The sequence below is a fragment of the Nelumbo lutea genome, chromosome 2 (assembly GCF_056320005.1).
Source record: "Nelumbo lutea isolate HS-2025 chromosome 2, American lotus-T2T, whole genome shotgun sequence".
NCBI lineage: Eukaryota > Viridiplantae > Streptophyta > Magnoliopsida > Proteales > Nelumbonaceae > Nelumbo > Nelumbo lutea.
The window spans coordinates 83780924-83807210 of NC_142685.1; the positions used below are offsets into that span (position 1 = coordinate 83780924).

At 38.5% G+C, this 26287-nt stretch overlaps 1 protein-coding gene across 16 annotated transcripts in view; it reads right to left on the minus strand.

Moving 5' to 3' along the window:
- Positions 1 to 4391: 4391 nt before the first annotated feature.
- Positions 4392 to 26287, minus strand: part of LOC148871660 (histidine-containing phosphotransfer protein 2-like) — an 87750-nt gene continuing 65854 nt past the window's right edge. For 4 of the 16 annotated variants that reach the window (XM_088973024.1, XM_088973026.1, XM_088973028.1 and 1 more), the window contains 4 exons: positions 25710 to 25772; positions 10462 to 10824; positions 8027 to 8157; positions 4392 to 4995 (listed from right to left, as the gene is read on the minus strand). In XM_088973024.1, the coding sequence (XP_088829150.1) occupies positions 10521 to 10824; positions 25710 to 25772 (367 nt within the window). In that variant the 3' untranslated portion in view covers positions 4392 to 4995; positions 8027 to 8157; positions 10462 to 10520. Of the gene's footprint in view, positions 4996 to 8026; positions 8158 to 10373; positions 10825 to 12573; positions 12835 to 25709; positions 25783 to 26287 lie in introns of those variants that run through there. The other 12 variants (XM_088973037.1, XM_088973033.1, XM_088973036.1 and 9 more) reach the window with 6 other exon arrangements.

The window sequence follows — 26287 nt, forward strand, 5'->3', positions numbered from 1 at the left end:
ATATCTGATGGATGAATGGAAAAATCCAAGAATTTAGGGTTAAAATTTTGTGTGATTGGTTGCTTAAGAATTGTGTTTCACGTGATGGAGTTTGATCGGGCATCAAGTATGGTGATGTGGCATAATCAAAAGCATCGAGTGGGAATTATGTAGATTTAATGGTGAATTTATGGGCATTTGGGCTAAAATTTGGTTTCTTAAGGTTTTAGCATGTTTTAAAGCGATTCGTGTGGTCCGATCGGGCATCCAGAATGTAGGAGATGGGTAAAAGAAGGGACTGAGCCAAAATCAAGGTGCTAACAATAAGGTTTGTCTCTTAATAGAATGCAGATCCAAATTAGATTTGGATAATCTCCTAATTGGATTAAGAGAGTGCTCCATAAGGAGTTAAAATAGAATAGGGTGAACTAGGCTAGGAGACTTCACATTCTTGCTCTCTCTTCTTCTCTCTTGTCTTCTAAGAAACCCTAATTTGACCTAAGATTTCAAGAACTGATTTTTTTTTTTTCAGAAAAACATTTTTTTTTTTTATTTATTTTTTATTTTTTTATTTTTTTATTTTTTTATTTTTTTTAGTTTTGCAAGAAAAACATTGTGGAAGATCTAGCTCACTCACCCCATTTGGTCCAAGCAAGTTGAATAGCAGTTTTGGAGAAAATAGTGTTGTTGAATTAGCTTCACCTATACACTGTGCCATCTTTAGTGGAGAGTGTTTTAGGACTGATTTGGGCATAAACTTCCACCTTGGTATCAGTGCTAGTGGTATCCATATTAGGTTTAATTTCCCCATTTAATTTGGTTTCAAATTTAGTCTAGTTCAGTACAAGATCGATCCTGAGAAATGCAATTTTTCAAAACATCAGGTAACCGATTCCTAAAAGGGTTAGAAATTTTTTGAAATTTCTCCTAGCTATCTTTTTTGTGTATGATAATCTTTCTGTGTTTTGAGTACAGGGGCATATAAACTTATATGGTACAAGGGATACAAGTAAAATAACTCAAACTGTATAAAGTAAAATAAATGGGAGATTCGAAGGATAATGGTAGGACCTAAGAAAAGAATGCTCTTAGAGAGACACGCTCCCTACCTGCCGTGCGTGCAAGCACATGCACGTACACACCTATAGCCAGCCATGCACGCGCCCACCGCCGGCCATGCACGCACCAGGCCGTGCGCATACACTTATAGCCTGCCGCGCGCGCACGCATGCACCACACACACACACTTCGGAGCTTATTTGGTTGATAGATTTGATAACTTGCCACAACAAGTTAACTTAAATTTAGACTTTAGCTTTGATCCTTATACGGTATTAATGAAACCGTGTAAATTAAGATAACTAGAAGCTTTAAAGGATAATCAGAACATTACTTAAATTTGACAAAAATTTATAAGAAACTTTAAAACAAATTGATTGATTTGATAAATTACCACACTAAATTCATTTAGGTTTAAACTTTAGTTTTGATATTTATACGGTATTAAGTAAAGCAACTGGAATACCTTCGAATATACTACATAGAAAGGTCAACTTTTGCATCATCTATATAGAAATAGTGGTATGGAATCAAATCCGAATAACTACATAGAAAGGCCAACTTTTGCAAGTGTTTTTAGTCTATTCCTTAGAGACCACTGAAGATACTTATACAACATTAAATACACCGTACTACCTATTAACAAGTTGTTTTAATCAACGTTCCTTAACATCCATACACAATAACCCAGCCATATTTAAATTTCATTACATTATAAAGCAAGTTCAGCTATTTTATGAAAAGTTTGAATCTCTATGAATGAATATTCATTAGTTTTATCTCTTTTAATGTATTTATCCGAAGGGAAGGGAGATCCATTATATGGATGATCGAATCTTGTAGGGAAGTTGGGCAAAATTTCAAAAATTTTCTTTTTCCTTTCAAGAATCCTATTCCTTAATTTAGAAAACTGCATTTTCAATGTTCGTTCTTAAAACAAACCGGACCAGATTTGAAATCAAAAGGAAGTAAGTAGGGATATACTTGATGCAGAATAACAGTAACTCCCAATGTAGGTGTTCACACCCAAAGAGGTGACCAAAACCCTCATCCACTAAAGATGACACAACTTATGGTGAGACAGGATCAACAAAGTGGTTCTTCAACAAGAACCATAATTCTTCAACAAGAATCACGCAAGGGGATGGTGAGTACGGCTTTAGATTGTTTCTTCTAATAAAAAATAATATCAAGAATTGTTCTCGATTAGATCCAAAGGTGGAAATTGAATTGGGTAAGGGCGGAAAGAACTAGAGGAGAATTCTGCAGATTGCTAAGTGCATAAAACTGGTGAATTCACCCCTTATTTATAGCCTTCTTTGGATTAGCTTCCTAATCCAATTAGGAAAGAGTTTCTTGATCCAAATCTGATATTTGGATCTAGACTCTTAAATTAATAAAACTTATCTTATCCTTTAACTAATCCTAATAAGATTATAAACCAGAATTCACCCCTTTTTAATTAACTCACTTAAGCCTAGTTCGAAATGGGCTTTATGCCCATTTAGTCACAAAGCTCACTTTCCCTTTAAATGTTGGCTAGTTTGGCTCTCTTTGTATGGCATGGGACCTTAGCATTGATTTACACATCAGCCACATGGGTTCAACCTAGCCTTTGTTACAAGGCCTAGTTGAATTCTTTGCTGAATACAGTGAACCCCTTGAGTCCATCAGTATGGTTTCAAAATGTTTTGCAAAATGTTTTAATTCCCGTGATCTATGTGAGTAGAGAGTGTAGCACTATACCTTGTAGTCAAGGGAGATGTCCTCTCTTGTCGGGCAATGTTTGATCATTACGAGCTGGGAGGTTAAGTGTAAGACCATTGAGGGTAATACCTGATGGGCTAATCTTCCATATTCCCACAGTCCTTGGGTTTTTATAAGGTGGCTTGACCCAGGAATCATTTAGTGTAAATGTTGGGCCCATTAAGAGCCCATGGTGATGGACTCAAGGGTTCATTGTCTTCTACAGTGAATTCGGCCAGGCCTTGTAACAGAGGCTGGGCTGACTCATGTGGATGATGTGTAGATCAATGTTTGGGTCTCACACCATACAAAGATATCCAATTGGTAGCAGTTTGGAGGATAAGTGAGCACATGGACTTAATGGGCCTAAAGTCCAATTCGAACTGGTTTAATATGATTAATTAAAAAGGAACGGTTTTGTGATTTAGATCAGCAGATAGGATAAGGGATTGTCCCTATCCACTCAGAGAGTCTAGATCCAAATACGAGATTTGGATTAGGAAACTCCTAATGGGATTAGGAGATGCTCTCTTTAAGGCTATAAATAGAGGAGAAGGGCGAACCTCCAGTTCATCCTTCATCTTACTAATTCAAGAGAGAAGACAACTATAGTCAGACTGACACCATCTTCTGCTCTTGCCTTTTCCTGTTGCTGCCGTCATTGCCAATTCGATCTCCACTTGTAGGAGCGATCAAGAAAGGTTATTGATATCAGTTTTGGGGAGAAAAACTGATATGAAGTTATGCTCACTCGCCCTCCATCAGATTCTTGGTGAAGAATTAGGTTCTTGCTGAAGAACCACCCTGTTGATTTTGCTCCACCCTACGCTGTGTCATGTTCAGTGGGAGCAGTCTTTGGTAATCTCCTTGGGCGTGAACACCTTCACTAGGAGTTACTATTACTCCGTATCAGGTATATCCCTCTCTTACCTTTTGGTTTCAGATCTGGTCTGGTTTAGGGTTCAAGATTGATCATTGAAAATACAGTTTTCTAAAATAGGGAATGTGATTCCCACATGGGAGGGAGAGAAATTTTTGAAATTTCGCCCAACCTACCTACAGGGTTCGGCTATCCATATGATGGATCTCTCATCCCTTTAACATTCCACTTTTGCCTATCTATATCCAAGGTGGCAATACTAGAATTTGGTCCGGTCCAGGATTTCAAGAAAACCCACATTGCATGTACCTCAGGTTTCAGCCTGGAAGGTGAGACAAGCCACCCCAACCCACTTGGTAGCACATCAGTATTATACTTGACAGGATAAATCTCCCCAGATCTATCCAATGACTGTGAAAATTCTAAACAAACACGAGTCTCATAAGTGTCCAGTTTAAGGGCATTATACAAAAACACACCAAAATAACGTGAATCAATTATGCACTTTATTCATTTACAATAAATGTCAATAAGTACATCAATCTGATTGGAGCTAATGGCACAGCTGTCTAACACTATCCACATGGTAATAGATGAACTAGGATCCCTTAACTTTTGCAATGTCCATCAACATGAACATTCTCCAATGTTGCTCAACAAGTTCAGTAAAGTGAAAAGAAAATATGAGATTTAACAGTTGCTATTAACAATATAAAGATAAACTGTAAGATGAAGCAAAAAATAAAATGTAATGAAGGCATTTAAGTTTAGAGAAAATAAATTACATTTAAGAGAGGCCATATATGGTTTTATATACTTGGATTATTGTTACTTTGGTGAAGTGGCTTAATACACTATGAGAATGCAACTTTGCAAGTATGGAGATGGTGGCCTTTCTCTCTACATCGACTACAATGGACATCTCTCTACATCGACTACCAAGCGGATCAACTGTATACATTGCAACAGAACCAAGATTAGACTCCATTATCTTATGGCATAGCCAAGGGACAAGCTTGTAGGAGTCTTCATCTGCACCATTAATAAAAAATTTAGCCTTCTCCTTTCCTCTCCATGCTTGATGATAAGATAATGAAAGATTATAATCTCTTTGAATCCTTCATAATGTCTCTAGGAGAATATTTTGGGGTGTCACGAACCTTCTCAAGGATCAAATCACTGATAAACTTATTAGATTTCCGTAATGTCGTGTTGCATTCATCGCTTGCTGTATGAGTATGAATAGGTTGATACTTGTGTATTCGAAAAACAAGTCCACCACCTAAGCAACTGGCATGTATCTCCCACTCACATGCTTCAACCACACACACCTTGCAATATTTTGATTAAACAACAATAAAGTCATCAAATCTTCTTGATAATTCAAAGTGATGAGTTGATTTGGATCCACATTGGTTGTATACTTCATTTTAATCATATGTGAGTCAACATTGAACCTTTCACATACAGTAGATACAAATGACATGTAAACTATATTGCTGTTAATTGGAACACCAAAAGATTGATCCCCATATATACAATTACATAATACCATTTTATTTGTTGTGCCAGTCATCCGGTAAACACATTTAAGATTAAATCATCATTTCTTTTGCTCTTTAATGTTGCTTCAGTTGTAATCCTTGTGTTCTTGTTTCTAGTGGTGATTTTCAAAGAGTTTTATTGTTTGAAGAAAATGCAAAATTGGGTGTGTCTAGTTCAACACCATAATCCAAATCCGAATCAATATGGAATTGGAATGGTCTATTCCCATAGTCCGTCTGGTTCATAGTCAGAATCAAAATCAAAACCCAAATCCGAATTAGAATTAAAATCCCTTAAATCGGAAATAGAATGGTATATTTTTTCTCCGAACCATGTAAATTCTTGTGTCTGCATCTCTATTTGTTTGAATTTTTGTTTACTTCGCCATTTTGTATGTTTTCCATTTTTCTTTACAGGTTGATTTAGGATATGTGATCCAGTGCTTCTAAACCAAAAATATGGTATCGGAGCAAGGTTATTAAATCTATGAAGTACTTATGGTGGCAAAGATGTCAACTATAAAGTTCGAGGTGGAGAAATTTGACGGTAAGATGAATTTTGGGTTGTGGAAAAAGAGAATGAAGGCAGTTCTGGTATAACAAGGTTTTCACAAGGCTCTCCTTAGAAAGGAGAAAGCAGAGAAGATGACAAGTGATGAGTGGGCTGAGTTAGATCTGAAGGCATTGAACATGATTTAGTTATACTTGGCAGATGAAGTGATGTATAACGTACTCGATGAGGAAATCACCATTGGCTTGTGGACAAAGTTGGAGAAATTGTATAAGACAAAATATTTCACCAATAAGTTGTACCTAAAGAGGTAATTATACAATTTGCGTATGGCCGATGGAACCAATTTATTGGATCATTTGAATATATTCAATCAGTTGATTGTGCAACTTCTTTTATGTAGATGCAAAGATTGATGAAGAAAATAAGGCGATTCTTCTCTCATCTCTCCCAGAATCGTATGACCATTTGGTGACAAACATCTTGTATGGAAATGATACGTTGGTGATGGATGAGGTCACAAGTACTTTGTTGTTAAACAAGATGCGGCGAAAGTTTACCTTTAGTGATAGTGAAAGTTTGGTTGCAAAGGATTCGGGTTATGAACAGGGCATATCTAAAGAGAGGGGAGATAAGAAGAATAGAAGCATATCAAAAATCCAAATTGAAGAAAACACAACGCAAGTGGTGCAAGAAAGATGGTTACTGGCTAAAGGATTGCAAAAAATTTGCAAAGGCTCAAAAGAAGAAAGGAAAAGCTACAAACGAGGCAAGTGTTGCTTCCGATATAGAGAATGATGGAGATCTTCTGACGATCTCCTTAGTTATGGATCCCTTGAATACTTGGATAAATTATTCTGGATGTTCATATCATATGTGTCCTTATAGAGATTGGTTTTCTACATATGAGTCACATGTTGGCGGCACAATTTTTATGGGAAATAATGACAAGTGTAAAACTATTGGGATTGAGTCAATTAAAATCAAGATGTTTGATGGGATTGTTAGACATGTCCCAAATCTTATGAAAAGTTCAGTCTCACTTGGTGCTTTAGATGATCTTGGGTGTATATATAGTGGGACTGTGCAGTCATAAAAGTTAAAATGGGTGCCATGGTTGTCATAAAAAGAGAGAAGAGAAATGATCATTATACAGGTTAATTGGAAAGTCTATCATTGGGGGTGCAACTATTACATCCACTTTAGATGATGATTCTACTCAGTTATGGCACTTGAGATTGGCACACATTAGTGAGAGAGGCATGATAGAATTGCACAAAAGAAAATTACTTGATGGTGTTATCTTGCAAATTAGATTTTTGCAAATATTGTATTTTTGGAAAGCAATGCAGGGTCAGTTTTATAGCATCTACTAAAAGAAGAAAGGAGATTCTTGAATATGTGCATGTAGATACATGGGGTTCATCACCAGCGACTTCTAGTGGTGGAGTATGATATTTTGTTAACTTTGTTGATGATTATTCCAGAAAGGTTTCGGTGTACTTCATGAAGCATAAATCTGAAGCTTTTGAGAAGTTCAAGATTTGGAAGGCAAAAGTGGAGAAACAAACTAGAAAAAAGAGTATGTGCATGCAGATACATGGGGTTCATCCCAGTGACTTCTAGTGGTGGATCACGATATTTTGTTAGCTTTGTTGGTGATTATTCCAAAAAGGTTTGGGTGTACTTCATGAAGCATTAATTTGAAGCTTTTGAGAAGTTTAAGATTTGGAAGGCAAAAGTGGAGAAACAAACTAGAAAGCAGATAAAATACCTATAGACAGATAATGATGGAGAGTTTACCTTTACATAGTTTCAAAAAATTTTTGTGCAATTAAAGGGATTACTCGACATCTTACTACTCCAGGAACACCATAGTAGAACGAGGTAGCAGAAAGAATGAACATGACACTACTAGAGAAGGCAAGGTGCATGAGAATCTTTGTAGATTTAACAAAGAAATTTTGGGTCGAGGCAGTTAATATGGCCTGTTATGTGGCAAACAGATCACCTCCCAAAGCATTGGGACTCAAGACAGCAGAAAAGGTATGGGCCGGTAATTCAATTGATTAAAATTTGAGAATTTTTGGATGCCCTTGTTATGAATTATCTTGTTGCAGGATAGAGAGAGGACAAAGCTTGATGCTAAGTCAAAACCTTACATTTTTTTGGGATACAACGAAGGGGTGAAAGCATTCAGACTTTTGAATCCTAACACCAAGAAGGTTGAGATAAGCAAAGATGTTGCATTTGATTATGTTGAAGAAAAAATCAACAGCAAATTTGAGATGGTGAGAAGAGTAGTACCTCAATTCAGGTGGAACTAAGTCAGGAAGAGAAAATGGGTAGTGAGCCAATTGCTACAAATTCTTCTAATCAAAGCCAAGAAGTTGCACAATCCCAAGAGGAACCACCATATTCAATTGTTGTAGGCAGGGCTAAAAGGAACATCAAGAGACCAGTTAGATTTGATGATATAGTTTCATATGCATTAACAACTAATTGTGATGATCCAATGACCTACAATGAGGCAATGAAAGATAAGGACATCTCACTATGGATGAGTGCTATGAAAGAGGAGATGGCTTCTCTTTGGAAGAATGAAACTTGAAAGTTAGTAGAGTTGCAAGGGTAAGAAGGCTATTGGGTGCAAGTGGGTGTATAGAAAGAAAGATGCTTCATCTGCAAGCGAACCAATTAGGTACAAGGCAAGGTTAGTAGCAAAAGGATATGCACAAAAGGAAGGAGTGGACTTCAATGATATTTTTTCTCCAATAGTGAACACTGTAACATTAGAATCATGTTGGCGATGGTAGCTATGTGGGATATGGAGTTGGAGCAACTTGATGTGAAGACAACTTTCCTCCACAGGAGGTTAGAAGAGGAAATTTATATGGTGCAGCCCGATGGGTTTGTCAAGAAAGGCAAAGAACAACTAATATGCAAGTTCAATAGGTCGCTCTATGGCCTTAAGCAAGCACCGAGGCAATGGTACAAGCACTTTGACACTTTTATGACTTCACATGGCTATGTCATAAGTAAGTACGACAGTTGTATTTATTTTCATTTCCTTCATGATGACTCCATTATACAATTGATACTTTATGTTGATGACATGCTTATTGTTTGTAAGAATTTGCATGAGATTGCTAAGTTAAAGCAGAAATTCAGCATGGAACTTGAGATGAAAGATTTAGGCAGAGCAAAGAAAATCTTAGGTATGGAAATTCAAAGAGACAGGCACAATGGAAAGTTGTGGTTAACCCAAAAAGAGTATATTGAGAAGGTATTGACCAAATTCGATACGAAGGAGGCTAAGGCAATGAGTACACCACTAGTTCAACACTTCAAACTATCTCTTCTACATTGTTCAAGGAAAGAGGAAGAACGTGAGGAGATGATACATATACCATGTGTCAGTGCAGTTGGATGTCTTATGTATGCTATGGTATGCACCGGACAAGACTTATCCCAAGAAGTTAATGTTGTGAGCAGATTTATGGCTAATCTGGGGAAGCAGCATTGGAATGTTGTAAAGTGGATTCTGTGCTACTTGAACGGTACCCAAGATATAGGTTTACTATTTCAAAATGGTTTGAAAGGAAACAAAATGGTTGGGTATGTAGATTTAGATTTTGTAGGTGGCCTTAACAAAAGAAAGTCTACTACGGGATATATTTTCACTCTTGGTCAAGGTCCTATTAGTTGAAAATCTACATTACAAGATACGGTGGCTCTCTCTACTACAAAAGCAAAGTACATGACAGCAGTAGAGGCAGCCAAGGAAGTTGTATGGTTGAGAGGATTGGTTCAAGAGCTTGGAATTGATCAGAAGAACATTTGTGTTCATTGTAACAGTCAAAGTGCTTGCAAAGGATCCAGTATACCACTCAAGGACCAAACACATAGATGTGCGGTATCATAGGCTCAGAGAACTTGTAGCAAATTGTGACATTCAGTTGGAGAAAATTTCTTCTCAAATGAACATAGCAGACATGATGGCCAAGCCATTGCCAAGGGAGAGGTTCAGGTATTTGAATGGGAATTGGAACAAGATGGAATGAGATTGAGAGGGGTATTTGAATGGGATTAGGTTTCATTTCCATCCTAATACGTCCTATTGCTTCAAAATGAATAGCAAAAACAAAAACCAGCACTTAGTAACGTACCTTGATTGTCCATATGGGTATTTGAATCTTTCTTAAACCACCACTTAGTAGCACTTCAAAAAATACCAGCACTCAAGAATAAGCTCGATGTATTCCCTATGGCATAAGCAACTAAGAAAGACAGACAGATAATGAGAGGTGGAGATACAGAGAGGGGGCAGCAAGAGACGGAGAGAGCTGGAGAGAAAAATAGAGGAAAATAGACGGAGAGAGGGGGCAGCAAGAGATGGAGTTCTTTGAGTAGAGGGAAGACGCTGTGGGAGTGAGAGTGGGAGGGAGTTAAAACGAAGAGGAAACTAGCAGGAGAGAAATTGAAAGCTTCTTCTGTTTATTTTCAAATCAAACTAGCAGGAGTTCTTTGAGTAGAGGGAAGACATGTATAATTTGAATTATTGAACACACTGTCAGAGCTGATTATGATTTTCTCTAAAATTTTTATAAATGCTGCCCCACCCTTATTCTTTTAAGTCATAAAAATACCCTTGTTTTTTTTTTTTTTTTTTGTCGCTGGGATGTGCCCTATACAGTAGTAGAAGGAATTAATGGCGTCTAAAAATTTGATGCATCTCTCACCTTACAACCCTGCTCATCGTCTTCAATCCTTGCATCACCTCCGCTAATGTTATCTGATTTCACCCACAACAACAACAATGCCTTTCATTTGACGAACCTTCAAGACTTGGAGCTCCAAAGATTCGAGCAAGAACGAAAGGATCGCGAGCAGTGCGAGGCTGAAATGCAGACTCTCGAAGGACCTTTTTAAGTGTTGGGTTCACGATCAAAAGTTTACTTGAGAAGACAATTAGGGGCTCCCTCCCTATAGCCAATAGGTTGTGTTGAAGTTGAACATCAACAACTTGATCCATGAATTTGAGCTTGTCCGGACGGATTTCCTGAAAGACCTGTGGGGTCACGATCTTGGGTGGCCTTTTTTCTCTTCAAAGAACAAGAAGAAACAGTCAAAGAAATAACGGTAATATATGAAAAAGACAGAACCAAAGTGCTCGACGCTTTTATCAGTGCTATTTCGTGTCCTGTGTATTACAATTTGAAAATTTTCAAAATAAAAGCAAAATATCAGTGCTATGCCATGGGTGTCCAAAAGATATTCCGAAAGTTTGTCTTAATTTTGTTTTTGTTTCACCTCCATGTAGCTCTTTAGGATTCCTCCTCTCCTTAGTTGTATCTAGAGAGCTATTGCCGTTTCTCTCTTAATAGTCTGATTAAAATGGCTTAACAATTTGTGAAAGGGTATTTCCTTGTAGAAGACGGAGACAGACAGAGACAGAGATGGACATGAAGACAGAGACGGAGATGAAGACGAAGATGGAGTGGACTTAGAAATGGGTTTTCCTTGTTTATAGTTTGACTAAGTTTAAAAAAATCATTATATATAGGCTGATACGATACCCTGATACACCCCTACAGAGGGTGTATGAGGTTTTGATAAATTGGTCAATTTCCTAAACTATAGAGATACTTTAAAAAATTTGCCTTTCTAAAAATGTGATCACCATCTTCATTTTCACTACAGAAACAACAGAGTCCATCAATGGTAAGCCCTCTAGAAATGAGAGAACTTTTGGTGGCGGATGAGCATTTAAAAGCAAGAAAAGGAAAGTATTGATTTTTGGGGAGGAGTTTAAGCCCCAAATCTTATTGAGCACTAAATTTGTCCCTTAGCGCCCTCAACATCACATTAGCTTCCTTGGAAGCTGACTTGATAAAAAGAAATTTCCTTTGGGATTACATCTCCAAATCAATTTATTCTCAAATGTATCGGAAGGAAGGAAAATAGACATAATGTTATTCCAAACTTGTCTCGACACAAGGCTACAAGCCTTAATCTTCCCTCCAAGCTTTTCTTTCATGATCAATGAAATCACAAACATGGAGATCATTATCCTCACTGGTGGGCTCTCTGTTTATCAATTTCTCAATAGGACCTGGATCAATCAATTTATCTTTCCAAAATTTGATTTTTCTACCATTACCAATTATCCACCCGACGCCTCTATTAAGTAAAAATCTAGAATTGGGAATACCTCTCCATGCCCAAGATACTCCATTTTTTGGATTAAGATTCCAAAAATAATAATTTTTAAGTATTTCTGGGTCACCACTTGCACCCAAAATTTTTACTTATCATTTAATATTTTCCATCCAAACTTAGCAAAGCAGACCTCGTTAACCCAATAAAGATTTTTTAGGCCCAAACCACCCCATCTCATCCCGATTCATCAAATGAATGGACTTTCTTCCATTACTCTTAGACCACAGGAAGTTTCTTTGACTTTTATTTATGTCATCAATAATATTATTTGGAATTTTAAATGATCTCATGGTTAAGTAGGGTTAATTTTTCTCTGAGATCAGATAATAATTTCTTGGATACACAACCACTAATTATGGTTACACCAAATATGTGCACAAGCTGAATGAAGTTTTCGTAAGGGTTAATTTTAAATTAAGGATTTTCGCGAAACTTAATTACTTTCCCTCAACTTTCTGTTTCCCTCTTATTTTCTCTCAAACCAAATACAGCATCAGTGAATACAATAATTTTACTTAGGCCAGTATGCAGGACGACAAGATATAGGTAGGACCCCATTTTGGGTTCCAAACCCACCGTAAGACAAGTATTAATCCCCAACACACAGAAAGTTGCAAGAAATTTGACAATAGTTTCTAACCCGAATAATACTCCATGTTGTAAAGATTCTTTACCAAAAAATAAGGTTTGTTTTTTAACCCAAAATGGAATACGCAGTTTGGTTCCTAGAAAAAGAGATATTTCTCTTAAAAAAAAAAAAGAATCCATTCAATATAAACAAGAAGAAATAACATATATACAAACTATTGTTGTCACAACTGGAAAAGGATTCAGAGGGAGACTAGTAGTCGTCATTGTTGTTTGGTATCATAAGCAAGGATTCTTTTCTCCAACTGCACTCCACAGATGATCCAGGAGAAAAGGGATCATTACAACAAGAAAAGCTTAATAGTCATTATTATTTAGGTCCTAATGAATATTTAACAGTGTTAAAGCCAATTCTAATGCAAACTCATAATTGTTCACAGAAAGTCATGCCATATTAAGCATCTAATCTAATCTAATCTCATAAAAAAAGACCAAACAAAGTAGAATGACAACTACTGAGTTGATAGAAATCATAGCTATCAAACAAAACACATGTAGAAACATAAATATGATATTAGAAGAATTGGTGTACAATATGGAATGAAGAACAAGGAATATGGCAAAAAGTAAATCAAATAAACATAAAAAATAAAGACCAACCACATGTATGTTCATGTTTAATATGGTCTCATTTAAATGTTTGAAGCTAAGAGAATTCAGCATATTTTATATGTAAATACGTGTATAGTATATTTTTAAATTAAAGACTTTCTTCAAAAAAAGTGTCAGTATATATACAGTACACACTACACATGAACTTATAAATTATTATCAGAACATACCATAGTTTGTGCTCTCAGCAATCTCTGGACTTGTTACAACAAAACTCCATGGTCCCACATATTCTAAGATGGTTGCTCTGGATAAATATAATATAGATCCAGATATAATCTTGACAGGGAGGCGGAGACAATTAGTTATTTGGAAGCAATTGAAAGGAGGTGGAGGGAGGAGAAATGTAAAGGTAATGTGAAAAAAGGGGGTAAAGGGTCGAAGCAGAACAGGGACATGTTGAGATTGGCATGGGGGTTGAATGCCACAGCAGGGAAGGGGGAGGGGGAAAAATAGAAGGGGAGGAAGGGGAGAGGGTTTCAGGGTTGTTAGTGTTTTAATGGATCTGTCTATTTTGTCTTGGAATGTTCGGGGCTTGTGCTTTGGGCATAGGAGAATGGTGGTTTGTAATCTACTAAGTGGAAATCAGAAGTGGTATTCTTCCAAGAAACAAAGTGGAAGTAATGGATGCAGGTATGGTAAGAAGCATTTGGGGTCAAGGTCAGGTGAGGTGGGTTGGTAAGGCAGCTAGCTAGGGGCAGTGCAGGAGGTTTGTTGACCTTGTGGGGCAGGTCTAAATGTAATTAAATTTCTTCTCATGTTGGTGAATTTACAGTCTCAGTAGTGCTGGAAGGGGGGGGGGGGTCGAGGTATGTTCGCTAATGTTAGAGTTGACAGATCAGGGGTATTTTGGTCTTTTGGTTTATCTAATTAGAAGTGAAAGGTCTGTTTTATTCAAGTTTAAGTTGTGTCCCATCACTTGTAAGGGACAATACTGTCTTTCTTGTAACTCAGTTTATTTAATATAAATACAACGTGGGTTGACTGGTGTGGTGACTTTTCCTCAACTGGTCGAACCCTTCTTCTTCTTCTCTCTCTTCTCTTCTTCTTCTCTACTTCAAATCTAGAACTGAATAGGATTATTCACATGGTATCAGAGCAATAAGACACCAGTTTTCTTTTCTTTTTTCTTCTTTTCTCATTGCCCTTTCTTCTTCCCGAGTTTGCCGCCAGCCATATCAGGTTTCTTTATTTTTCTCCTAAACTGATTGGAAGCTCGACAAGGGGCCAAAAAAGGAGTGGTCATTTTTTGTTTTTGGAGGTAAATATGCCTCCAGTTGCTGTGGTGGTGTTCGTTGAAGTGGTGTACTAGATGCCCTCTATTCTGTGATACGAAGAGGGCTGTTTGTGGATAGGTATGAACAGATTTTTTTTTCTCGCCCATTAGTGGACAGCGGCTGTTGTGTTTTGGTTAGAATACATTTCTGTAGTGGTGTGAATCGATAAGTATGCATATCAGTTCCTTTTTCTTCTGTTTATACTTGGATATATGCGTTGAAAGTAGGGTTTTCGATTGCTGAGTTCATGACAGCAGTAGTGTGGTGATGTTTATACTTTGCTAAGTAGTGTGTGGTGTGGTGCTGCATAGTCGAAGGTGAACACCTTGTCTATAACAGTGATTCCTTTGTGAAGTGAGGAGATTTAGTTGAGATGGCGTCAACCGGAGATGGGAGTGACAATAAAACAGGTGTTATGATTTCTCCAGATTACTTAAATGTTCAAATGACATCTATTAAGTTGAATGGTGAGAACTATGTGCCGTGGGCCAAGTTGGTGGAGGTGTTCTTAAAGGCCAAGAAAAAGGTAAAGCATGTGAGAGAGGAAAAACCTTCCTCTGATTCCCTAGGGTTCAATGATTGGGAGCAAGAGGACGCTCAAATTATGACCTGATTGTGGAATAGCATGGAAGCTAAAATTAGTGTGAATTTTATGTTCCTAGATACAACCAAAGAAATCTGGAATCATGCTAAGAAACTTTATTCCGGCCAAGATAATACAACTAAGGTATATCAATTGTACCAGGAGTACTTTAATCTGAAGCAAGGCAACCAAAGCTTGGAGGAATACTATGCTAGCATGAGAAATATCTAAAATGAGCTTAATGTATATCATTCTTTAACACCAGATATTCAGGTTCAGCAACAACAGCGAGAACAGCTTGATGTGGCAAGGTTTCTGGTGGGTCTGAAGGCTAAATATGAACCTGTTCGAGCACAAATACTGGGGGGGTCTACTCTTCCCTCACTTAGGAAATGTACATACTGGGATTAGAGGGGCACACTGTTAATTTCTACTATGATTTACATGGTCCACCCAACACTTGGGCTAACTATGCTGTGAGTAGTGGCAATGGTATAATTAGTGAAAAATAGCAAACTGATCGGACTCCCTCCACATTTACTAGTGCTTCTGGAAAGGAGATGGTGAGTGTACCACGTGAGGTATATGAGAAATTCCTTCAGACATCATCCACAACTACCCTTGTCCATTCAAGTATGGCTTGCTTGGCTTCCAAACCTTCACACTGGATCATTGACTCTAGAGCCTCGGATCATATGTTTGGGACTCCAAACGTACTTTCTTCACTTTCCTCATCCTCCACATCCCAAACAGTTACTCTTGCTAATGGTTCTACATCTTCCATTTGTGGTGTTGGTGATGTTGATATTTCCTCCTTATCTTTATCATCTGTTTTATATGTTCTCAAGTTCCCTTTTAGCCTTATGTCTATTAGTAGATTAACCAAGTCACTTAATTGTTCCATAATCTTTTATCCCTCTTCTTGTGTGTTTCAGGATATCAAGATGGGGATGAAGATTGGTGGAGGGCATGAGGCAGGCGGATTGTATTACCTTAATGGTGGTGGCCCGCCAATAGCATTACAGTCATCTCTTACTCCTCTTCAATGGCATTGCAGACTTGGTCATCCATCTCTCAAGGCCTTGAAGTTGTTGGTTCCGTCCTTAAGTCATCTTTCACTGTTGGATTGTGAGTCGTGTCAGTTTGTGAAACACCATAGAGTCTCTTTTAGTCCAAAAGTTGATAGTCCTGTCTCGAATCCTTTTTCTTTAGTTCATTCTGATGTTTGGGATCCAAATAAAGTAATGTCATACAATGGTTATAAGTATTTTGTAATTTTTGTTGATGACTTTTCAATGATGACATGACTCTATCTTATGAAAGATCGTAGTGAATTGTTCTCTATTTTTCAAAAATTTTATGTTGAAGTACGTACCCAATTTGGAGTTCATATTAAAATCCTTTGCTTCGATAATACAAAAGAGTACACCTCACACCATTTCAGCAATACTTAGAGCACCATGGGATAATTCATCAAACTTCTTGTTCCTACACCCCAAACAGAACGGTGTAGCTGAACGGAAGAATCGACACCTACTTGAAACTACCCGGTCCATGATGCTTAATATAAATGTCCCAAAGCGTTTTTGGAGTGATGCTGTCTTAACATCATGTTTTCTCATCAATCGAATGCCCATGTCCATCCTTGGAAGTCATTCCCCTTTCTCAGTTTTGTTTCCTACTTTGTCTCTGTTTCCTCTTATCCCTAGAGTCTTTGGGTGTGTTTGTTTTGTTCAAAATTCGGGGCCTGGTTTAGACAAGTTAGATGCATGTGCTACTAAATGCATCTTCCTTGGATACTCCAAGACTCAAAAAGGGTATAAGTGCTATAACCCTAACTCTCATGTCATTTGTATGTTGCGTTGTCACTTTCTTTGAATAAGTCCCATTTTTCTCGGGCGCTGAGGTTCCTTCTCCTTCCCCTGTGGTTCCACTTCCTATCCCAATTGAGGACCCCCTTCCCGTGGTTTCTATTACAGTTGTGGATCCCTCTCCCATGCCAATTACTACTGCGCGACCACCAATTTGACAAGTGTATACTCACAGAAGAGCACCGGCCCCTCCTCCAATTCAGTCATCATCGACAGATCTTGTGGTTGCACCTTCTCCTTCGGACCTTGATCTTCCTATTGCATTGCGGAAAGGTAAACGTAGTTGTACATCTCATCCTATTTCACATTACGTTTCAGTTGCTCACCTTTCTGCTTCCCATCACCACTTTATATCCTTTCTATCCTCTATTTCCACTCCCAGAACTGTCTAGGAATCCCTTACCTCTCCATGGTGGCGACAAGAAATGAAAGAGGAATTGTTTGCTCTACAGCACAATCACACGTGGGAATTTACTACTCTCCCTCCCAGTAAGCATGTTGTTGGGTGTAAGTGGGTCTACACAGTGAAGTATCTTCCATAGGGTAGTGTGGAACAATTAAAGGCCAGGTTAGTGGCCAAGGGCTATTCTCAGTTGAATGGTGTGGACTACATGGAGACATTTTCTCCTGTGGCTAAAATTGGCTCAATTCAGGTATTCATTTCCTTAGCAGCTATGTATGACTTGAAAGAATGGTAGGATCCACCTAATGGACGCCATGAAGGTTGCGGAATGGGTGGGCGAATTTCAAAAAATTTCCTACATTCTCCCAACTGGGAATCATATTCCCTAAATTTAGAATACAATATTCAAGGATTCTACTTGAACCATAATCGAGCCAGATCTGAACCAAAAAGAAAAAGAGAGGATTATACCTGATCCGAAGAAACAGTATCTCCCAAAGTTGGTGTTCACGCCCAAAGAAGACACCAAGATCTGCTCCTTCTGAAGATGACACAGCTATGGGTGGAACGGAACCAGCAGGGTGCGTCCTACATACTGGATCCTTCGCAAGAATCCTCTGGAAACTCTAAACACCGAACCTTTTTCAGTCTTTCTTGCAAGACTGATATCAAGAACTTGTTTCTTAACTTCCTATTGCTGCAAACATCAAATCTTGCAAGAGGGAATGGCGGCGGCTGGAGGAGAACTCCTAGGACGAAGATGGCTGAATTGCTTCTCTTCTCTCTGGAGTCTGTATGAGATCTAATCTCAATTCGCAGGATACTTCCTTGCTTACTCAAAAAACCCTGGTTCAAAATCTGATGTATTTCTCTTAGGGTTTCTCCTTTCTCCTTGATTAAGAAAACCTCCTAATTAGGAGTTATCCCAATCCAAATCAGTATTTGGATAGGGGATTATCTTAATCCTATCTGCAGATTAAGTTAGTTTACTCCTGATCTTATTAGGAGGTTACCGGATTCAAATCTGATTTGAATTTGGTCTCCCGGAGTGGATAAGGTTAAAGGTCCAATCCTTTTACTAACATTAATCTCATATTCGCCCCATAGATGGGTGATCATATCAGCCCAGCTCGTAATGGGCTTTTGGCTCATTAAGTGTTCAGTGTTTAACTAGTTTCCAATTTGCTGCCCAGTTGAGCTTCTTTGTATGGCGTGGGACCCAAGCATTGATCTACACACCAGCCACATGGGTTCGGCCCAGCCTTTATTACAAGGTCCAGCCGAATTCACTGAAAAGCTCAGTGAACCCCTGAGCCCATCACATGGACCCTATGGGCCCAACACTTACATTAAGTGGTCCCTGGGCCAAGCCATCTTATAAAAACCAAGGGACTGTGGGCAGGTGCAAGATTAGCCCATCAGGTATTATCCTAAATGGTCTTACACTTAACCTCTCAACCCTTAATGATCAAGCACTGCTCGACAAGAGAGGACATCTCCCTCGGATGCAAGGAACAGTGCCGCACTCTCTACTCACATGGATCCCGGGAATTAAAACCATTTGCAAACTTTTTGAAACCGTACATATACATATAAATATATATTTTGCAAAACAAAATTCCAACGATTGAAATCAACTGCAGGCAGTTTGGTTTCCATCAGACAGAGTGCATTCCCGATCATTACCATTGTCCGACAAAGGGGCTGATCTTGTCACTATGATTACTCACTCAGATGAATTCTCAGACTACCCCAACATGCCCAGGTTTTGACCCCCACTAAGGATCTCACTGATTGACATATCAAAGACAGCCCGATCCGACACCTAGTGAAGTGTCATAATCGAGTCTAAGGGTCAGGTGTAACTTTCCAGTTTTGCCCATCTGTCTCCAAGGTCCAGGGCAATACTGGAAATCTGGTCCGGTTCAAAGATTCAAGTAATCCTATACTGCATGTGCCTTGGGTCTTACCCTGGTGGCCGAGACAAGCCATCCCAACACTTGGTGGCACACCAGTATCAGCCTTGATAGGATAAATCTCCCCAAACTTATCCAATGGCTGTGAAAATTTAAAACTAACACGAGTCTCTATAAGTGTCCGGTTTTAGGGTCTTACACAAAATTATACCAAACAACATGAATCAAACATGCACTTTATTTATTTACACTAAATGTCAAAAGTACATCAATTTGGATTGAAGCTAAAGGCATACAAAACTGTCTAACATGACTGGCCTCTCTTGCAACTTGACATCAAGAATGCCGTCCTGCATGGTGATCTAATTGAGGAGGTATATATGGAGCAACCACCAGAGCTTGTTGCTCAGGGGGAGGATGGTAAGGTTTGTAGACTTAAAAAGGCAATTTATAGACTGAAACAATCTCCACATGCATGGTTTGGTAGATTCAATGAAGCAGTGAAGAACTTTGGGATCAAATAGTGTCAGGTAGATCATTCTATGTTCAGCCATGACTCAAAAGATGGGAAAGTCTTGCTAGTGGTGTATGTGGATGATATTGTCATAACTGGGAGTGATAGTCACGGGATTGACAAGTTGAAGAAATTCCTACAAGACCACTTCAATACGAAAGATTTGGGTAAGCTGAAGTACTTCCTGGGAATAGAAGTTGCAAGGTCCAGACATGGAATTAACTTATGTCAAAGGAAATATGTTCTTGACCTACTTGAAGAAACAGGACTGTTGGGTGCTAAACCAGTCGAGACACCTATGGAACCAATTGCTAAGTTGAGTATTGATGCAAGTGAAGAGTTTGATTATCCTGGAAGGTACAGGAGGTTGGTGGGAAAGTTGAACTATCTGATTATTACACAACTAGATATATCATTTGTTGTATGTATGGTGAATAAGTTTATGCAACATCCTCGGATTCCTCATTGGGAAGCAGTTTTAAGAATAGTTAGGTATCTGAAGGGTGCTCCAGGTCATGGTTTGCTATACAAAAGTGGAGGAACTCTTGAGATAGAAGGGTATACATGTGCTAATTGGGTTGGTTTTGTATTAGACAGGAGATCAACTACAGGGTATTGTACCTTCCTTGCTGGCAATCTTGTAACTTGGAAGAGTAAGAAACGAAACAGTGGTGGCAAGGAGCAGTGCAGAAGTTGAGTACAGGGCTATGGCTCATACCACTGTGAACTAGTATGGTTGAAGAACTTCTTATAGGAGATGGGGTTTCTCAGTTGACAAACCCATGAGGTTATACTATGATAATCAGGATGTTGTACACATTTCTTCTAATCCAGTCTTCCATGAGAGAACAAAGTATATTGAGGTCGATTGCCACTTTGTAAGAGAGAAAGTGATTAGTGGAGTGATAACTACATCTCGTGTCAGCTCAGGAAATCAGTGGGCAGATCTCTTTACAAAGGGGCTGTCTTAGGGATGAGTAGATTATATTTGTGACAAGATGGGACTATATGACATACTCTCTAGCTTGAGGGGGAGTGTTAGAGTCGACAGATTAGGGGTATTTGCCTTGGGTGGTTGGAGGAGATTTCAATGTAGTGAGATTTTCAGAGGGAAAAAATAATGGTAATGAGAGCTCGAGGAACAGAAGAAGATTTGCTAATTTTGTTAATCATGCCAATCTTTTAGATTTGCCTCTAATGGGGGATTAATACACCTGGACAAATAACCAAGAATCCACAATTCTAGTTAAACTTGACAGATTTTTAATCTCCTTGAGTTGAGAAGAGGCATTCCAACATATTAAACAAGTTGCTCTTCCTAGACCTTTATCGGATCATTCTCCAATTCAGTTACTATGTGGAAAGGTGGAGAATCAGGTGAGAAGTAAACCCTCTTTTAAGATGGAAAATGCTTGGTTCGAAGAAAAGGAGTTGGCAAATAAGATTAAAGGAATCAAAGAGGTGCTAAAATCTTGGAAGGTGGACCTTCAAGGAAAAATGGAAACAGAGAAAAGAAAGTGCTTGGAGGTAATTAAAGAACTGGATTCAGCTGAAGAAGTGGGACCCCTTAGAGAAGAAGAGAGAAGGAAGAGACTTCTAGCCAAAGTGACTTTAGATTCATTAGCTTACAAGGAGTTAAAGTGGCAGCAAAGAGCCAAGTTAAATGGCTTAAAGTGGCAGATAAAAACTCCAGTTTCTTTCACAAAATGGCAAAAGCAAGGAAAAAAGTAAATCAAATTGAGAAACTTGAATGGGGAGAGCAAGTGGGTGAAGACTGGACAAAAATGAAACACATTGTCACTAGTTTTTTCTAGTGTTTTAAAAGTGCAAGGCGCAAGGGCCATTTTGTGCCTGAGGTGCAAGGCAAGGCGTGCACCTTTTTGTGGCAAAGCACACAATTTAAAAAAAATGCAAAAAATTCAAAAAAATCAAAAAACTATAAAACATAATATTAATAAATATATTAACTTAAGTTTTAAAATAAATGTTTCAAAAAACCTATTATCTAAACTTAAAATACATAAATATAATATGTAAAGCATATTCAGATGAGAATTTAAAAATGAAATCAAACATATAAAACATTTTCAAGCATATAAAACCCACAATCTCTTTTTTTTTTCTCAATTGCATCAAGTAGCTAATGTGATATATTACATTCCTAATTCTACGAGCCGCCTTTGTGCCACGCTCCTCGAGGCAAGCCCAAACAAGTCCATGTTAGGGTCTTAAATTCTTAGATTTCACACACAAAATAATAATTTTATAGTTTAACTTGCTTTTAAGAAGAGAATTTAAGACCCTAACATGGACTTGTTTGGGCTGGCCTAGAGGGGAGTGGCACGGGGGTCCAGGGACGGAGCCCCCGGCCCAGCGGCCAGAATCAAAAAAAAGGGAAAAAGCGGCAAATTTTCAAAAGGCGCACACCTAGGCGCATCAAGTGAGGCGCCTACCCTAAAATGCGCCTCACCTGAGCACCTAGGCGCGCCTTTTAAATCACTGGTTTTTTCTCAGAGTTGTTCAAAGAGAACTGGGCAAGAAGGCCTTTTCCATAAGAGCTTAACTTCAAAAGTCTTTTGGTGGATCAATAGAGGGAGTTAGAAGCGCCCTTCACAGAAAATGAGATACGGAAGGTAATTAAAAATCTAGAAACTTAAAAATCCCCAGGGTCGGATGGTTTGACTAACACTTTTTATAAATGGTGCTGGGAACTGTTGACTGAAAAATCCCCAACACCGGATGGTTTGACTGAAAAATCCCCAGGGGATCTGTTGAAGGTGTTCCATGACTTTCACCAAAATGGATCATTGCTTAGAAGTTTGAACAGCACTTTCATCTCCCTCATTCCTAAGGTGGAAGGTGCAAAAAACATTAAAGACTTCAGGCCAATTAGTCTGCTAAACAGTTTTTATAAAATTCTATCCAAAGTCCTTGCAGAAAGAATGAAGAAGGTCCTTAGTGTGATCATTGAGGAGAATCAATTTGCGTTCGCGCCGTGTAAACAGCTGTTGGATAGTGTGTTGGTGGCAAATGAGTTGTATGACTCAAGAATAAGAGAAGGTAAACCAGGACTGCTTTGTAAGCTGGATTTGGAAAAGGCATATGATCATGTAAACTGGAAGTGTTTGGACTTGGTGCAAAGAAAATGAACTTCGGACAGAAGTGGAGAAAGTGGATTATTTCCTCTCCAAAGTTCTCAGTTTTGCTTAATGGGCAATCCATGGGATTCTTCAAAAGTTCTAGACGATTAAGACAAGGGGATCCCCTCTCCCCTCTTCTGTTCATATGCGTAATGGAAGTTTTAACTCTACTTGTGCAGAAGGTGGGGGTTGAGGGTCTATGGAAGGGTTTTGAGGTCTCTCCGGGTGGGGAAAGTGTTCAGATCCTATACTTTGCCGAAGATACTCTATTTCATTGATGCGGATGTTGATCAACTAAAGATTCTCTTGGGGATGCTTAGTTGGTTTGAAGTGGTCTCGGGTTTGAGAGTAAATTGGACCAAAAGTAGACTGATTCCGGTGGGCAAAGTGGAGAATATTGAAGAGCGCACGGAGATTTTACCTGGTGAGATTGGATATTTTCCTATTTCCTATCTTGGCCTCCCTCTTGGAGCTAAATGTACCTCTGCGGTGGTGTGGGATCCAGTGGTTGAGAGAGTGGAGAGGAAGCTTATGTCTTGGAAATCCAAGTATCTGTCGCTGGGGGGAAAAATCACATTACTAAAAAGCTCACTCTCTAATCTTCCGGCCTACTTTTTATTTTTTTTCCCAATTCCAGTTAAAGTAGCCCAAAGAATTGAGAAAATCCAGAGAGACTTTCTTTGGAGGGGTTGGGAGGAGGAAACGAAATTTCATCTGGTTAACTGGGGTCAGGTTTGTGGCCCTAAGGATAAAGGGGGGTTGGGGATCAGGAAGCTAAAACTGTTTAATAAAGCTCTCTTGGGAAAATGGATTTGGAGATTTGAGAAAGAAAAAGACGGATGGTGGAGGAAATTAATTGCAGCAAAATATGATACTGACAGTGGGGACTGGGTAACCACTAATCAATTGAATTCTTTAGGTTGCTCCCTGTGGAAAAAAAGTCACGGAAGTACTACTCTGGATGAATTGTGGACTTATTCCAAAGGTGGGGAATGGGAATATTCTGGAAGGATACTTGGTGTGATAGTAGACCTCTGGCTAAAGTCTTCCCTCAGCTGTTTCAGATTGCGGAAAATCAGAATGGATCGGTGGCTAGTTAGTTTGAAGTGAGTGGGGGCACTATTACTTGGAGCCCTTCCTTTAGAAGGTCATTCCAGGACTCGGAATTTGGGAAAGTTGCTGATCTCTTGTAGTTGCTTTACAGGCAGTCCATTGACTTGTCTTCTGAGGACTCTTGGAACTGGAAATTTAGTGTGGATGGTAGTTTCTCAGTTAGCTCTTTTGCGGGGGTTCTGAATGAAGCTGTGCATCCAAAAATTCCAGCTGAGAAGATTTGGAACCCTTCTGTGCCTTCAAAAGTGAATACTTTGGTTTGGGCTGCGTCTCTCAATAGATGCCTTACGAAAGACTCCCTGGTTAGAAGGGGTGTTCAGATTCAGGACCAGCTATGTGTTCTTTGTGGAGGTGTGGATGAAGATGGTATGCACCTGTTCATCCACTGTTCGGTTACAGCCGCAATATTGAACCACTTTTTATCAGGGTTAGGGCTGCAAATGCCTTATTCAGTACTGGACACAATATGGAGTTGAGAGCTGAAGGGTGGTTCAAAATTGGCAGAGTACATTTGGAGTGTCCTTCCTGCAGCCATCTTGTGCACAGTCTGGACGGAAAGAAACAGAAGGATCTTTCAAAATAAGGCCTCTAGCATAGATTGCTTGATTGCCTTTGCTTTTGGCAAGTTAGTTTCCTGGGTGGCTGCAGCAAAGGACCTTCAAGCTTCAGTCCTCTGTTCTCAGCTGAGATCTAGGAATTTTCTTGAGTTATGATGTATTGTAGTTGTTAAAGTGAGTTTCAGCTCCTTGCCTTAGCTAGGGGCCTTGGTTGTAATCTGCCATTTTTGGCTTATTTGAATAAAATTTTACCTTATCTTTTATCAAAAAAAAAAAATTCTTGACTGGATATATCCAAGCGTTCATGTATTTCCTATAGTATCCCACCCAATATCCAGACTGAAAATCCAAGTGAACTGCATGTGGATTCATCACATAAGATTAGACTGACCAGGATTCAGTTAAGGGCTTGCCTGTTTGGAACTAGATTCAGATTAACTGCTTCCAACCTGTTTTGGGTTGGGCCATTCTCATTCAATTCCAGCAGAGAGGAGAGAATTTTTACAGTGTTCTTTTAACAAAATAAATTCCTTTCTAGCTAAACATTTATATTTCCCATGATTAATAAAATTCCTTCCTTTATAGTGTTCTTGTAACAAAATATAAAACATTTATATTTTATAGTGTTCACATTTGATTTGATTCACATTCAATGTACAGTTTGTGGTTTGAAGGTCATATAGGAAGGCAGGGAGGTACTGGTTCATGGCCTCTTCTTGTCTTTTCCTTATTCCTATTGATAGACTTATTATTTTCTACATTTCTTGCTTTCTAATAAAAATTCCATTTCTTCCCCCACCCCCCCCCCCCAAAAAAAAAGGAGGCAGGGTGTTACTGGTTTATCCCTCCCTAGTTGTTTTTTTGCTTCTTTGCATCACTAGTGTTTCACCACTTTTGGGCCTGTTATTGTTGTCTTTTCCTTTTGCCTATTGATAGACTTACTATTTTCTAAATTTCTTTCTTGCTAATAAAAATTCCATAACTGATCCCACTCCCAAAAAAAGAGGGAATCTAATTATCCAAGTTATACCAACATCAGCCTATTCAGCACTTCAGCTTGTGATAACCCAATATTAGGAGATATGAAACTAGTTCCATGTAATTCCTATCTATTAGCAGATATGAAACTATTACCTGAATAACAGTCTTGAATTTGCTTTGTAAATGATAGAATTCATACTTAATTTTATTAAGGGCCTGCAAACACCTAAAAGAGAATGACATTTAAGTACAAGATTTCTATATCAATGCAAAATAGAAGAAATCAAAAGCAAGGGAATTAACAATGATAAAGCCATGAAAGCAGTAAATATTCAGAAAATAACATACATAGACAGTAACAGAATATAGAAAGGGGGAAGCATAGTCGTCAGCTTAGACAAACTGACAAGTGTGGTAACGGAAAGAATAAATTAAGATTGATAAATTGTAAATGAGGATGAAGATAATATTGACTAAAGGTTACAAAAATTTTTACAAAATCATCTATAAAATACTAAAAAATCAACCCAAAGAATTTTTTTGATAAAAAAAAGAGCTGCTTATCCCAACTGCAGTTGTTCTGTCATACATTACACAAGTCCACTTTTGTCATTCCACTCTACCTAGAGCCATATCCATGGTTAACTTGTAAAACCTCAAATCATTTTTCACTAAACCCATATCAACCAAAGCAAGCACTCTAAACATTAGGAGCAAGTAAACCGGCAGTA